The 16,260-nt window shown below is 51.0% G+C and overlaps 1 protein-coding gene across 19 annotated transcripts in view; it reads left to right on the top strand.

Moving 5' to 3' along the window:
* The window catches only part of PTPRS (protein tyrosine phosphatase receptor type S), a 149,204-nt gene that overhangs the window by 73,342 nt on the left and 59,602 nt on the right, over positions 1-16,260 (top strand). For 13 of the 19 annotated variants that reach the window (XM_032092824.1, XM_032092822.1, XM_032092821.1 and 10 more), the window contains 4 exons: positions 87-232; positions 1,157-1,298; positions 9,844-10,032; positions 12,776-12,784. In XM_032092824.1, the coding sequence (XP_031948715.1) occupies positions 87-232; positions 1,157-1,298; positions 9,844-10,032; positions 12,776-12,784 (486 nt within the window). The remainder of the gene's footprint in view (positions 1-86; positions 233-1,156; positions 1,299-9,843; positions 10,033-12,775; positions 12,785-16,260) is intronic. The other 6 variants (XM_032092830.1, XM_032092820.1, XM_032092819.1 and 3 more) reach the window with 1 other exon arrangement.

Here is a 16,260-nt window from a genome sequence, read left to right as displayed (position 1 = left end):
AACAACGCTACTGCTAATTACAAACCATGTTTATTAAAGTTTGTCTTTGTCACTGCCAATGATGATATTTCTGTTTTGCCCTAAAGGTCCCCCTGTGTTCATCAAGAAGCCTGTGGACCAAATCGGTGTGTCGGGAGGGGTGGCCTCCTTCGTGTGCCAAGCCACTGGAGACCCAAAGCCAAGGGTCACCTGGAACAAGAAAGGGAAGAAAGTGAACTCTCAGAGGTTTGAGGTGAGACATGTCCTTCAAATCTGGTGTCTGTGTGAAGAGAGAGGCTGACACAAAGCAGCCCCTGCTCCACTTTGGCCACTCTCAGACCTGATAATAAAGGGAAATTTGGAAGGGGAGGAGTTTTAACAGCAAGAGGAGTGAAATGCAAGCTCTTGGCCATGTCAACAGCTGGGTTTGTTCCAAAGCAAGAAGGAACTTGGCTCAATTATGTTACTGAAGTTTTTTATTTTGTTTTGTTGGTTTTTTTCCCTTCTTGGGATATAATATAACTTCCTGCTTTCCTGAGAAACCCCAGCTAAGCTGGTGGTACTTCAGCTCTGTAAATGTAGCTTTCATAGCCATCCATGGCTCAGCATTTTAATCCTGGGACAGTCTGGAGTAAACATTGCAGTTGTTGGCAACCAGACCCAAGCCATTGGCATTGTTTAGATAGAAATGAGAGCGGAGGAACAAGGACTGGGAGGTCATCCTGTGGAATTTGCTGTGGGACTCAGCCCTGCCAGGCAGCTGTGTGCTGAGTGGAGCTTTGTGGTGTCAGCTGCCCCTGCAGATGGAGGAGCAAGGCAGGGGCTCATTTTTATTTTGTTTTTCTTTGGTCTGTTTCTTTCTCCATCATCCCAGTTGTGCTCTGAACACCCACCCCACACCCCGTCACTGTGGCTCGTTCTTTCGGAGCCTTTGAGATGCACGTTGTGGGTTTGGTGGGTCAATGGTCCGTGGCAGGGTTTGGCTGTGACAGCTCTGTCACCTTGAGGTCAGTGGAGAGCCAGGCTGACCATGTTGGTGATGTGTGGGGGCTGAGGGGCGGCTGCTGGAGGGTTTGCAGTGGGTGTGTGCTTGTGTCTCTTTAGAGGCAGGAATGAAGCTTCGCCTTGGAACCCAAGGACGCTTACTCTGTGTGTGTCTCTTTGCCTCCATCCCCAGACCATTGAATTTGATGAAAGTGCAGGTGCTGTTTTGAGGATCCAGCCCCTCCGGACTCCCCGGGACGAGAACATTTACGAATGTGTTGCTCAGAACCCTCATGGGGAGGTCACTGTCCACGCCAAGCTCACTGTCCTCCGAGGTAAGGAACCTGAGCAGTGTCGCAGGGGAAGGGGCCCTTCAGCTGGGTGGGAAAGCTGTTAAAAATTCATGGCTAAGGCACAAAGTCCTCCTGGGTTGGGTTTGGTTTGGTTTGTTCTGACCTGACAGATCTGTTTGCTGTTCTCACCCCAGAGAGACATAAAAACTGCTGTGTGAGAAACAGCTAAAACTGCACCACTTCAGGAGGTTTGACTGATGGTGTGCTGGGGTTCCTTCCAGCCTGAATTATCCTATGACTCTTACAATCTTCCTCCCCTCCAAAAATTCCGTCCCCGGGTTTAGGAGCAGCATCAGGAGCTCCCCATTATGCACACAGGAATGTGGCTCCAGGAAAACCTTCACTGAGGAATCACTCAGTGGGCTGGGGTTAAGATGGTTATGGATCTGCATGGGCCTTCACACAGTTGGTAGCAATGCAAACACTTTTCCTTGTGCAGGATACCTGTTGTGCCTTTCTGGGCTTCTCTCCTCTTCCCAGAGGTCCTTTGCTCTGTGCACTCTCCAAGAAAACAATTCCCTTCTCCATTTTGTTCTGGTTCTTTTTTCCACTTGTCCCCTTTACAGAGGATGTTTGCATGGATGCCTCCCTCATGTCATCTGTTTGAAATATGCTCCCTGAACTGGATGGGGGGGAGGGAACAATATGCTGCTGCTCTGGATGCCTCTGGATGTTTGCTGTTATTACCCTGGAGATCCCCAAAATCACTGTGTGAAGTGCTGAGCGAGGCCAGGTGCTAGAACTGACCCATTTTAGGGTTTGGAACACCCATCAGTGATGTCCTCTGTTCAAACCACAGGGCAGTGCAGGTGATCCTGGTGGGGTGGTAGATAACTGCCTGAGAGCTCCTGAGGGGAGTTCAGCTTGGCTATGGGTGAAGCCATGGGCGTTTGAGTAGCACTGGCAGTAAAAGCCCTTCTCTCTGCACTCAACATGGCTAACAGCAATTTCAGGAGCTCCAGGCAGGAGCCCCACAGGGCCAAGGGGTAGCTCTGCCTGTGGGCCAGTTGCTTTTCCTTCAGCAGTTCCAGCGTTCCCTCCAGGAGCAGCTTAAATCCTTTTGTTTGAGCAGGCAGCGAGCATGTCCTTCATGGTGCAGAGCAAAGCTGGTGTGTGACTTCCCAAAGTGCAGCGGGGAATTAACACCAGACGTGAAGAGCACAAGGCAAAGCCCCCAGCCTCCCTTTTTAGCTGGGAATATCCCTGCTGTGGGCTCTGTGCTGTCAGGATTTTGGCTGCCTGGGAGCGTGGGGGCCCGTGGTCCAGTCATGCCTGACAGATTTGTGTAGGTGACTTAGATGTCTGTGCAGCTCCTGTGCCTGGCATGGCATTTAACCTTCTGTTGGAGAAACGTGGTGGGATGGAGCTGTCAGGAGCTTGGAACGGCGCAGTGTGAGAGGAGTGTGTCTGACTGTGGTTATCCCAGAGGGTGGGAGCCTTATTCTTCACACTTATTCCCATGTATTCCTCTGGAGCTGTGACGGTTTGGGAGAAGGGCCCCTGCAGTCATATTCGAAGTTTGTACCCCTTGAATTTAGCTACAAGCAGTGGCAAGGGAAGGTTGTCCTCCAGCTGCCTTCAGTGGTTTTAATGCACAGTCCACCAAAAGTGAGCTGCAGTGTGTGGGATCATTGTGTCACTGAATCATCAAGGCTGGAAAGACCTGCAGGGTCACCAAGTCCAACCTTTGACCCATCCCCACCTTGTCCCCAGCCCAGAGCACTGAGTGCCACCTCCAGTTGTTCCTTGGACACTTGCAGGGATGGAGACTCCACCACCTCCCTGGGCAGCCCCTTCCAAGGCCTGACCACCCTTTCTGTGAAGAAATTCCTCCGGATGTCCAACCTGAGCCTCCCCTGGTGCAGCTTGGGGCCGTTTCCTGCTCCTGTCTCTGGCTGCCTGGGAGCAGAGTCTGACCCCCACCTGGCCACAGCCTCCTGTCAGGGAGTTGTAGAGACTGAAATAGGAATGAACTGAGCTCGGGGACCATTCTGAGGGACCAGGGCTCTTTGTACATGCCTTTGTGCAGCTCTTCCTTCTGGGATCGGCATCATCCACATCAGCCAGAGACAGCTGACAGCACAGGGTCTGCATCTTCCCACTGCCTGACTAATTCCACCCTTTGCTGATTCCACCAGAACTCTGACTGTGGCTGTGCTCTCATGGCTCCCCTGCTCTGTTTGCCTGATGGGACCTGGTTTGGAGTCTCCTGGAGCACTGGGGGTACCCATTCATGGAACTTGAGGGAGCAGGAATTACCTGCGGGGTGGGCCAAGACGATGTTGAAGAGCATCATGGAAGCTGATCTTGTAGCGTATCCTCCCCATCCCTGTTCAGCTGGAGTTACCCCATCCTTCACCATTCCTTAGCTCTCACACAGCAGAGTTTGTCTCCTCTTTATCTGTGTTTTTAAGTGCTGGGAAAGTTAAAAGCACCGAGCCAAATGCACTGATCTGCACAATGACAAAGTGAGCATGTTGGCATCTACTCCTCTCCTGTTCCTCCCCTCTTCTGCACTCACCCACTCTCCTGTTTGTCTTTTCTCTCCCTGCTCAGCCTCCTCCTCCTCTGTGTCTCTGCTCTCACTTGCAGAACTGATGCTGAGCAGAGAGAGGGGGCTGCTCCACGGCTGCTCCACAGCCTGGAGACGGATGGGAGCTGTCATTTGCAGAACCTGTTACCTTGGCACGCTCTGGAGAGTGGAAACCTGGGCCCAGCTGCTGCACACTGCACAGGGGGCTCTGGGGTAGCTGTGCAGCCTGTTGCCTGTGCTGCTGTGATCCCAGACATGCCTGTGTGTACTTCATGCACCAGCATTGCAGCATTTCCTCAGCACCAGTACGGTCTCCTAACAGCAAAAACCACAGAAAATATTTCCTCTTTTCAGAAGAGAAAACAGTACATTCTTCCCTACTAGATGCAGCTGCTGAAGGGATTGAGCATAAACCCATCTTGCTTATGGACATGATTAGTCCTGGATCAGACCCTGGTAGAAACCCACATGCCTTCACTTAAAGACAGGAAACTGCAGGAGAGGAAACCTTTGGGAGCTTCTGAGAAGCAGAGCTGTGATGGACACTGTTCAACTCACACGGTCCCTTCACACCAGCTCTGCTGGCTTGTTTGTCCTTCCTGCTCTGCTTCTCCAGGGATCCCAGTTTGGTAGGGCTGTGGAGACTGGCTGTTCTTTCCACAGCTGGCTAGACAGAGTGCCTGCAAGCCTGACTCCTGCAGAGCTCAAAGAAAAAGGAAGAAAGCAGATTTGGGAAGCATTTTCCAGTTGTTTCTGACTCCAGCTGCTGTTATTTTTCATTATAGTTTAGGCAGGAAGGAAGGTGGTTGTCACAGGCGCCCCAGCTCCCAGCTGGTGTAGATTCTCTAAGCTCCCCACTCCCAAGAAAGATATTCATGGCTATATCTGTATCTCTTGGGATAGATACAGACAGATAGAGAGGATGTGGACTCCCCATCCCTGGAAGTGTCCAAGGCCAGGTTGGACAGGGCTTGGAGCACCCTGGGACAGTGGAAGGTGTGGAATGAGATGGGCTTTAAGGTCCCTTCTGTCCCAAACCATTCTGGGATTCTGTCTGTATCTGTCTGTACTTGCAATTATATCTCTATCATCTCTGTCCATATTATGATGATAATTATTACTTCCTGTATGGAGATTATCCTTTCCCTCCACTTCTTTAGTAGCCTGAGAGAGATTCTGGTGCTGTGAAAGCTGTCCTGTGCTGCCAGAGCTGAGTGGGCTCACGGGACAGGGACCCTTGCTCAGCTGCTGGAGGCGGGGGCTGCGTTTCAAACAAGGACCAGACTGGCTCAGTTCTTTGCTCTGTGGAAGCTGATGGAGGGAGTTCTGTGGAGGTGACTCCTGTGAGTCGTTAGTAAATGCAGCATAAAAAGCAGTGATCAGTCCAGTTCAGTGTGAGGGAACAGAATTCTCTGTGCCCTGATCCAGCCCTCGCTGTGTCCTGGGCAGTGCTGTCTGCTCCTGGGGGTTGCTGCCCTCCAGAGCGCTGGGGAGAGGGGGCTGTGGGACATGCCAGGGCTGTGGAACTCCCTGCTGGAGTGTGACTGGGGCTGCTATGGACAGACTTCCACAGCTTCTAGTGATTCCCTCTTGGTTTCCTTTCATGAAGTATTCAGGCACTTCTTTAACAATTCCAGCCAGAAATTTCCCTCACACATTTCCTACTCCAAGAGCACATCTGGTGTGGGCATGTGTAAAGTTCTAGCAAGATCCTGGCTGTTTTGTTGGGGTTTTTTTTTGTAATTGTTGGCTTTAAATCACAGAAGGTAAACAAGAAGCAGCTCTGGATGCTCAGCAGAGAGTCCCACGGGAGCACGTGGGAAAGGGAAGCTGCCCCTCTGAAATGTTACCTTGCTATTTGGAAAATTCCTGGCAGTCTTTCTTCAAACTTGACTTGTTTTGCTTTTCTTGTAGTGACCTGAAAATTGGGTGACATTGACAGCAGATTAATTCTGTAGCTTTTGAATAACATCAAAGTAATTTTCGCTCCCTGTAGAGGGAGGGTACGTAGGGACACGTTAGTGGAGGGAACACAGGCATTACCTGCACTGTTTTGGGGTCTAGCACACATATCTAAGGGTGCATTTATTGCCTGTAAGCCCACAAATTTTAATAACATCATTAGGCTATTACTGTTTTCATAACGAAACTTTCAGCTCCAAATGGAATCAGCAGACAGAGACGTTGCTGAGACTCCTCCCTGCATTAAAATTGTCTTTGGCTGGGCAATAACAAAGAACTGAGACACAGGTACAGATATGGGTGGCAATAACTCCCTGATGTAATTTCACAAGGCACATAGTGCCAGGATACCTGGGGAGAGGGCAGCTCGAAGTGTTCATCAGCATAATGAAAGGAACAGGGATGGGTTCAAAAGTGCTGGATTTTGATTTTGATCCTGATTAAAACTTGTGTCACTCGAGCTGCCCCATCGCTGTGTTCCTGCTTCTTCCCTGAATGAGGGCAGTTGACTGTAGGGGCCAGCCAGCATCCATATCTCCAGAGGAGAGTGAAAAATCCCTCCTCCTCTTCCCTTCAGAGCATCCTCGCGGCTTTCTGCACCGGCTCCATGGCACATCTGCTCATGCTCACACCCTCCTCCTCCTCCTCTAAATTATTAAACAACTGTGCACACCCTGCGGGAAAAAGAGCAGCAGCAACACCCGCTTTATCTTCCTTAATCATCCTCATTTCCAGCACAGCTAATTAGCTAAACCCAGAGCTGCCACCCTCCAGAGTGACAAGGGGACAGAGCACCCCTGTCCCCTCGCTGGGGCTGGGGACCCTCGTGGTGTTTGGCAGCCTGAGCTGGGTCCAGGCACATCCCCGGGCACAGAGCATGTCCCCGGGTGGGATTTGTTATCAATGGGGGCTGAAGTGCTCCTGTCTCTTCCCCTGCCTCTCTCCATCCCTCCTCCCCTGTTCTTTCTCACCCTCCTTTGCTCAGGGAGGCCTTGAGGTGATTCACCAGCTCGGGGTGGGGGGTGCTGCGAAGAGCTGGGTCTAAGTCAGGGATGAACAAGGTGTTGGGATGCTCCCCTCATACGGCAGCTGCACCTCAGGAGAAGCTTTGCCTCCATGAGCCAGCACGATTCCAGCAGCAGCAGCTGCCCAGATGTGCCCTTGAAGCACCTCCAGCTTGTGGCTGGTTCTTTTGTTCCTGCAGTTGCCTGAGCTGCTTTCAGAAGGAGAATTCACAACCCGAACCATTCCTTATTTATTCGGGAGCAGGTCTGGGGGGGTGTTTGGGGATGGATGGGGAGGGTGGCAGGGCACGTGTGCGTGTCTTGTGGGGATTTCAATGAGGCTGTAATTGCACAGGGAGCCCAGTTGTGCGGGGATGGAGGCAGTTCTGCTTCCCCGACAGGAAGGAAATCTGAGCACTTGACTCAGAGCAGTCTGTGATGTTCAGAGATGCTTCCTCTGCTGATCTGATCCTCAAATCTGATCACGCCTCTCGTCGCAGTTGTTTTAATTAAACTCAGAGGAATTCTGCACATTGTGCTGCAAGATTAACATTTTTGTTTAATTAGAAACACTCAGTAATGGTGGTTGTACCCGGCCTCCCCCAGCACACACACACACACGCACATGTGCACACACACACCCTGCCAGGCACGGGGCTATTCCCTCTGTGGATTAATTGGCTCCTGGAAGGAAGGGGCTGGGGCTGGAGGCAGGTGGAGCAGCCTCGCCAGGGAGCAGGATGAAGGCAGGGATCAATAGTGATGTCATCTGCAGCCAATGCGGCTCCGGCTCCTCACCGCTCCCAGGCTGCTGAGAGAGAGGAGGGGAGGGAGGACCATTAAAGCCTGGTTGAAAGCTGTGCACAGGCACAGCAATACCCAGAGCCCCTCTGCTGGCCTGACATCACTCCTGGGGGCCGGGGGGCTGCAGGAGCACACAGTTTAGGGGGTTCTGCAGTGCCCCAGCACAGCCCAGGGAGCTCAGAGGGCTGGGTCAGTCCCTAGTTAAAGATGTGTGTGAACAGCTCCAATTCCAGATACAAAATTCTGGTTTAGAGGTGCTTCAGATGCACCAAAACAGCTTCAAACTGAAAGAGTGCAGGTTCACATTAGATACCAGGAAGGAATTCCTCCCTATGACGCTGGGCAGGCCCTGGCACAGGGTGCCCAGAGCAGCTGTGGCTGCCCCTGGATCCCTGGCAGTGCCCAAGGCCAGGCTGGACAGGGCTTGGAGCACCTGGGACAGTGGGAGGTGTCCCTGCCATGGCAGGGGTGGCACTGGATGGGCTCTGAGGTCTCTTCCAGCCTAAACCATTTTGGGATTCTATGAAAAGGCACCCACCATAGCAGGGCCACTGGGCTTCTCCCTTGTCCCGCTGTCTCTGGGTCTTGCCAAACGTATTTGGCTCCATTCCTCCTTATCTATCACGTGCCAGCCTTAGGAAACAAGCTCTGGGTGTGTTTGCACTTGGCAGGATGGTTCCCAGCCAAGGCCAGGGTTTCCAGCCCCATCTCGGTGCCACTCTGAGAGCTCCCATCAGTGTCAGTGGGGGGCTGGTTGTGATGGATGTTCATTTTTTAAGAATCCCACCTTTTTTAAATCCTCTGCATTTTTTCCCTTCTGTTCCCTCACCTGCTTTTGGGATGGATTCAATGCCACAGACTCCCAAGGCTGTGATTCCCTGACACGGCTCATTGGAGATGACAGAGGATCCCTCCCAAATCTCACCCTGCTGCTGGCATCCTCCTTCCCAGCTGCCCTCCCCCAAACACTTTCTGGGGGGAAAAATGGCACACTCCTGAGCTGTGGCAGCCAGCGTGAGACAGCTCTCCTCCACCCCACAGGAGTAAGGGGCTGTGTCAGGTGGTATTGGGGAAGCTCTGGGGTTTCGGAGGAGTTATCATTAATTACTCAGCATTGTTGTGATTGCCCTCCTCACCTTCATTAGTGAAGGCAAAGGCAGGATGGAGGGGAGCAGGAAGCTCAGTTGAAGCTCAGTTGAGCCTCTCTGCTGGGTGCTGGTGCCACTGTTCTTGGAGGGCAGCAGCTCTCGGAATTAATAAATCTAAAAATCACGCCCTGGCTGACAGCACTTGGCGTATTGTTGTTGTGCATGTCCCCTCTGGTCACTGCAGCTGGATGAGATTTTCCTCTCCTTTCTCTCCCAGTCCCACTGTGTCTTTGACAGCCCTTTCCACGTGGGTTCTTTTATTATTTCTCCTGTGCAGTTTGCTTTGTACTGCGAGGTTTGGAGGGGGAAGGTGAACCCCTCCATTTACCTGTGGCAGCTCAGAGTGTTCTCTGCAGTGCAGGGATCCTTGTGCAGCTTCTGCTCCCCAAACCCGTCAGTGCCATCCCTGACCTGGCAGAGCTTCCCTGCAGCACCTGGGGAAACTCTGACACGGTGACTCAAACACAAATCCCGTGAGGAGCAGGAGAGGGAGCTGGGGGGGCTCAGCCTGGAGGAAAGGAGCCTCAGGAGGGACCTTCTCACTCCCTACAGCTCCCTGACAGGAGGGTGCAGCCAGGTGTGGGTTGGTCTCTGCTCTCAGGTAACAAAAAATAGGTCAAAGGGAAATGGCCTCAAGTTGCTCCAAATTGTTCTGGTTGGATATCAGGAAAAATTTCTTCACTGAAAGAGTGAATAAACGTAGAACAGAGTGCCTGGGGCAGGGGTGGAGCCACCATCCCTGGAAGTGTTCAAAAAACGAGTTGATGTGGCACTTGAGGATATGGTTTAGTGGACAGGTGGACCTGGGAGGTCTTTTCCAACCTTAATGATTCTCTAATTCTCTTCTGCTGTTCCCCAAAGGGTTTTAAAAGATTGCATTTAAATGTAGAATCTTGCGGGACATTGAAATAGTCACACAAAATGGACAAGCTGGTAGCTCTTACTGTGTTCCATCTTGGGCCAGTCAGTGTTTGAACTGGCATTGCACAGGGCAGTGTCTGCCCGATGCTTTCCTTGGGGTGTTCCACTGAACCCTGGCACCTGCTTAACCCCTTCCCCTTGTTCTCCACCCCCAGAGGACCAGTTACCTCCCGGCTTCCCGAACATTGACATGGGGCCCCAGCTGAAGGTGGTGGAGCGGACGCGAACGGCCACGATGCTCTGTGCAGCCAGCGGGAACCCCGACCCCGAGATCACCTGGTTTAAGGATTTCCTGCCCGTCGACCCCAGTGCCAGCAACGGGAGAATAAAACAGCTGCGATCAGGTAAGGTCTGGGGGTGAGACTGGAGGAGCTGAGAGCAAGTAGAGACGTGAGGAGGCTGCTCAGAGGGTCCTGAAGCAGAGGAGAAGGCTGATAGATGCAGGCCCCGCTGCTGTGGATTGGGGCATTTGAGTTTTTTTGGTTTTTACACCAAGAGTGGTTGGAGTATTTTCCACTTTGAGCCCTCCTGGTCTTCTCTGCTGCCCAGTTGGCATGAAGGGAATGTCAACAGGGAAGCTGGTGCCCATCCAGACAATGAGTTCCCTGGATCGTGGTGCTCTTGAGCTCAGGGGAAACTGGAGCCTGGATGGGGGCTGAGGGTTTGTTCCTCAGAGCAAGAACTGGCAAAGGAAGAAAGAACCACTGTGGCAGACACAGCTTTTTAGACCACACACACCTGGTGTAGGGTCTGTGGTTCAGGCAGCCTCTTGCTGTCAAACATGATGGTGTAAACGGAGCCTCTCAAAGCTGGTGTGGAAGAAGAGCTCCTGCAGGGTGTCCCCAGCACCACGTCCCTGCAGCCATCGCTGGAGAGCACTTGGGAGTGTTCCGGAGTGACCCCTCGGTGCTCTGCCCATGGAGTCCATCTCCACCAACAGATGTACCCCAGCTCCGTGGCTCTTGTCAGTTTTCCATCTTTCCCCATCTGCTTGTCCATCTGTCTCTCTTGTTTGTTTTCTGTTTGCTGTTTTGTGTGTGTGGCAACGTGACATCTCTTTAATATTCACGTTTCAGGAGCTGTTTCTGTACTTGTTAAATCTGCCGGTTCTCTGTGTGAGAGTGTGTGCAAGGAGGGCATAGGTGGATTTATTTTTGAGTACTACTGATAAAACTCTTCCATTGACAGCTGCAAAAATGAAGCAAGTTTTGCAAGTTCTACCTTTTGACAAAAACTAGCCCAAGAAATAATCCTTTTCACAAACTGCTGGGGCTGACTGCTCTGACCCAGCCTAGAGAAAAGGTGTTCATTTTTAAGTATTTTTGGCAAAAGAAAGGCACTGTTGTAGGCAAAGGAAAAGCAGAGGCTTTGGTGAGGCAACTGGAGTTGCTTTGTTCGTATTAGACCTTTCACAAGTTCTCCAGTCAAGTGATAACCAGCTGCTCCTGCCCAGATCTCTGCTGGCCCTGGAGAAATCAGTTCTGACTCTGTCCTGCTGGATCTGGACAGCAAGGCATGGAAACACCTGGTTTTTCTCTTGCTCAGTTCGGCAAAGATTCTTAGTTCTTTCTAAAAATAAAGATATTTAGTTCTACGGGCCACCAGTGGAAAAGCTTCAGCATAGCTCCAGTTTAATGTAGCTTTTACACACCTGCATAAATGCCTCCTTGTTCAGTGAAGCAAAGTTACAAGCAGATCCTTAAACTGCTTTGTTGAATTAGAACGGCTTGTTGAATCCCACGAACACAGATGAGATTGACCTCCCTGTTTTATCGTAACAGCTGAGGCAAATGCAAATAAAAAAAATCACTCAGCATAAATAATGAGAGGTAAACTAGAATTATATTATGCTCTGTGACCACGATCTGAAGTGTGAGTAATGCACAGGCAGATTATTTTTAATACATTCATCATCTTGCTAGAATGCCTTTACTCTTTAGCTCGGTTTGATCTGGTATTTTCCTTGAAGCCACCTGAGTGCTGCCTTTTTATTCCAGTGAGTTGATTAACCTCAGAGTGAACCCTTGACCCTTCTGATAAATAGAAGATACCTGCTGAGATTTAATCTCATTTACAGCTGCTTTAAATTAGTAAACTGGTGAAACCCTGAAGCATCCCTGTTGTCTTCAGGGCACAAACCTGTTGCCTGTATGTCAGGGAGTGCAGATCCTTGGGCAGTCAGGACTTCCCAGTTCTCCAGTTTCATCTGCTTTCATGGCCTTCCAAAACTTGCATGTTCTGCAAAGAAAGGGCTGTGAAAGTGCAGAATGTAAACATTAGGGACATCTGTACTGTGTCAGCACTTGTTTCTGTGCAAGGGAGTTAAGGCCGAGGCAGATTCGAGCGTGGGATTGTGAGTGAGGCGATGCCTGTTTGAGCTGCTGAAGTCAGATCTTAATTTAATAAACTTGTCTTTCCAGAGAACAAACTTTGCCACCAGAAGGGTGGCACTAGCACACATCAGGGCACTGGGGGTGCTCCGGGACACTGCTGATGGTCTTCAGGGTCTGAGTGTTTGGCTGGCAATACAAACAGACCTCCAAGACCATGGTCATTATATTCCCATCATCCCAGGAACCCACTTGGGTCTTCACTCTAACCAAGACACGGGTGACACGTCATTAACCATAGTGGGTTTTCTCTGTCTGGTGTTTCTGCTTTTCCCCTTTCCGTCTCCAGATAAAATTTCCAAGCAGTTGGGAATCTTTTAATGCTTGGGAGGTTTGGGCTGAGTGCAAAGCTCAACTGTCAGTCAGAGGAGCATGGGAAGAAGCTCTGTGTGGGCCCCTGCTTCCCTCAGACATCATCAACATCTCAGCCTTGAAGATCCAGGTTGGGCAGGAGTTTAAGAGGCCTTGGAAGACAGATATTTCTGCTTATCTTGGGACACTTAAAGCAGAAGGCAAAGCCAATGTCCTCTGCTCAGCTGCCATCTAGGGGGGACATGGGAGGCAGCCTTCAGCCACCTTCCTCAGCACTCAAACACTAAAACCTTTTGTGTCTTTTGTGTGTCTTCTGTTTTCTAAATAACTGGCTATAACAAGCTTTTTTCTTTTCTTTTCTTTTCACTTTTTATTTAACATTCAGAGACCTTTGGTAAGTTTGTTCAATTAAAAAAAAATTTAAAATCAAACGAAAAAACCCCAAACCTGCTAATGTGCAGATTTGTAACCCTTGCCCTTTAAACTAATTCCTTTGTAACAGCTTCTTGAGAGGCATGCTCTGCATTTCTTCTACTAACTCTTTCAGTAGGGATGTTCTGCCCTCTAAATTAATTTCTGCAGGGGTATTGCAGGCTACAAAAAAAAGAATAGTAATAATAATTTTAATTAATTTATCTGTATAAAGAGATAACAGCTAAATATGAACCTCCTAACACTGGATAGATTTTTTTTTTGGTATCTTAGCAACAGTTGTCCTGGAATTCCCCAATTACACAATAGCTTGTTCCCTGGAACTGTGATAATTGTGTTCACACCTGCAGGAGGTCTTGGAGTTTCACATCTAACGGGGTTATTGGCATTTTGAGGAGGAGGGAGAACTGGGGGTGCAGCATTTCCAAATTGAAGCTGTAAATCCCAGGCCAGTGGCTGTGGGGAAGGGTTGAGGAAGGGAAGAGCCCCCTCCAGCTCCTCTGCAGCCCCGGGAAGGCAGGACCTGCCTGCAGAGCTCCCGTCACAGTCTCTGCGTGTGCCGAGCCCCCTTTGTTACTGGGGATGTTGGAACTGCAGCTGTCAGCCAGGATCCAGCACTTTGGAATTGCAGGAGACCCCAATGGTTGCCGCTGGTTTGGAGCAGAAAGCTGAGTCCAGGCTCGGGAGAGGAGCTCAGCACACACGTGTTCCCACACGTGGCCTGACAGAAGGTGGGGATGTGTCTCCTGTCATTGCCATGGCAATGGTGACTGTCCTCCTCTCCTCTTTTCCAGGCTCAGAGAATCCATAGGCAGCTCAGCGTGTGGGAAAGCGGGGAAGGGATGGTGGGAGAGCAGACCCTGTCCTCGGTGACAGAGGGGGATACCTGCACAGGGAATTCTGCCTGGCACCATCTTGGGCCTTTATAATCCAGAGGCAAGGCCTTTAAGCTGCCTTTTGCCTCTGCTGCTAAACCCCAGGCTGGCCATCTGGGCTCATGCAGCCTCAAAATTTGCCCTAAATAGGCAGATCTGCAGAGCCAGGGAGGCTGTGTGAGGCCGTGTGGAAAGTCTGCACGTAGCATCTCAAAACCAGCTTTTCACTCCAAAAGTCAGCATCCAGGGTGAGCTCTTCCTCCTGTAGTCCTGCAAAGCTGGTGCCCTTGCTGTGCCCTGGACCCTGGCAGCCTCGTGCATGTGCTCATGCCCTGTTCAGGACACCAGGCAAGCTAGGTATTGAGTGCAGGTGCCTCCCCAGCACCCCCACGACCCCATATCAAACTCTCCAGCACCTGTCAGAGTTCCTCAGAATAATTAATCGAGGGGATATCCTCTTCCAACACCCTCCTGCTGCCCCTGTGTTGAACAAGGAGCTGGTTAGATGTGAAACTCCAACAGTGAAAATCTCCCATCTGTGTCTGTGCCCCGACCCAAAGTGCTGCTCGAGCTCATTGTGACTGAAATTCTGGTGTGGGGCATTTTCCCAGAGCTGTCCTGCTCCTCCCCTGTGTGCCAGAGTCAGGCCTGGGAAGCCCAGGGTGGCACTGCCTGCTCTCCCAGAGCTCTGTCCCCTGGCCAGGCTGTCTCCCAGAGCTGCTGACAGCCCCTTTCCAGGGGCATAGCTGATGCTCAGAAGGGGCAGGGAGTGACAAACCTGCAGTGGCACAAGAAGGTAATGCTGCTGTTGTGCCTGGGCTTGCACAGCTCTAACTTCCAGCATGTTTCTGCTGTCAATTAGAGTGAACTTTTATAGGAAACTGCCAGGCTTAGCCGAGGCCAAAGAAGATTTTGAGCCATGGGTGGTGTTGGGATCTCTTCCCCTCCTCTACCCTCTTCCCATTAGCCTTGTTCCATACTGGTGCCACAGATGGCAGATTTTCACTCCAATTTTGAGACAGAAGGATGTATCAGAGGCTGTTTTTATTTCCACTGAATTGATCTATAACCTTTGCTGCTTTCTCTCTCTCTCTTTCTCTTGCTTTTTAAACCTTCCTGCCACCTCCTGGGTGGGGATCTGCCCAAGTCCACGCTCCCCCACCTCTTCCAAGCACTGTCTCTCCAACCTTTGTCCTGAGAGCTAACAACCTGCTTCATTAACCTTAGCTAGTTCCTAACCCTAACTAGATGCTAACTTTTCTCTAGCTAATAACCTAACCCCGTAACTAGAAGCTGAGTCTAACTAGAGTCTAATCCCTAACACTGTAACGCCTCTCTTCCCTTAGCTCCTTTGAAAAATAAAGGTGAACTCTAATTAGTATCTCTATATTTTTACCTTCTGTCCTGAGAATGGGGGATTGAACCGCAGCAGAAGGATGAGCAGGGCTGAAAGATAAGGAGGGAAGGGGTTTTTGGTGATTAAGGCAGAAGACTGGCATGGAGGAGGCTTTGGCTCCTGTTCTTGCCTCTGCCAGACTTCCCTCCGTGACCTTGGGCAAGTTGCTTCACCCCTACCTCAGTTTCCCTGTGTGTAAAGCAGGATCATAACTCACCAGGGGAGAGGAGAGGGTGAGAGGCTGATATTTATCATTTAATGTGCTCACAGCCCTGGCTGGGAGTGCTGCAGAGTGGCAGCAGTGTCACCATTGCAGAGGAGCTCGTGCATCTCTCCCTAGGGAGAGGCAATACTTGGCACTGCGGGATCTGCCCTGTTCTCAGGATTGGGGTAAAAACCCACCAGCTAAACGCCCTTCTTGGATAAGTTTTGAATGCCACTGTGAGCAAAAGGACCTGCCGTGTTTTCAAAGGAAGATGGTTTGGTTGCAGCCTCAGGAGGTCAGATGGGGACGGGGGTTTTACCCCTGATTGTCACTCCCTCCCACCTGGGAGCCCTGCCCGAGGCTGGGCACTGAGAGATAACAGGAGGGGCTTGGAATAAAATAATCCAAGGGAGAGGCAGACACAGGCAAGTGTAGCAGGGATGGCCAGAGGTCCTGAGCACTGAATTCCTCACACATCTGTGCTAATAGCTAAAGTTTGGAGCTGGGGCTCTGCTGGCCAAGGTGGGATCAAACCTGCAGCTTAATGTGCTGCAAGGTGCCCGCGTGTCCCTGTCCCTGCCCGGGCTGACACAGCCCCGATGCCAGCCCTGTCCCCAGGAGCGGTGAAGGTAAATGCAAGGTCACCGTGTGTTCAGTGAGTAGCAAACAGTCATGTTAGCTGAGAGCCTGAGGGGTTTCTTTACATTCCTACAAGGAAATGGAGCCAGTCTTAAGACTTTTGAAGCCGAGAGCCACGGAGGCTCTGCAAACAGCCAGCTGGATTGGGCTGCTGAAAAGGGCACCCCACCTTAAGTAGCCTGAGCCCTCTTCAGTGTCCCTGCAATTTGAGATAGACCAAGAAGTTTCCTGCTGGGAACTGTCTTCCTTGACTCAGGTCCTTTTCCCACAGGCAGTGCAGGTGTTTGGGGTTTTGCAGTCATTTCACTCATTTTCTTTGTTTT

This window comes from Corvus moneduloides, chromosome 28 (assembly GCF_009650955.1).
Source record: "Corvus moneduloides isolate bCorMon1 chromosome 28, bCorMon1.pri, whole genome shotgun sequence".
NCBI classification, from domain to species: domain Eukaryota; kingdom Metazoa; phylum Chordata; class Aves; order Passeriformes; family Corvidae; genus Corvus; species Corvus moneduloides.
This window is presented reverse-complemented; position numbering and strand designations above follow the sequence as displayed.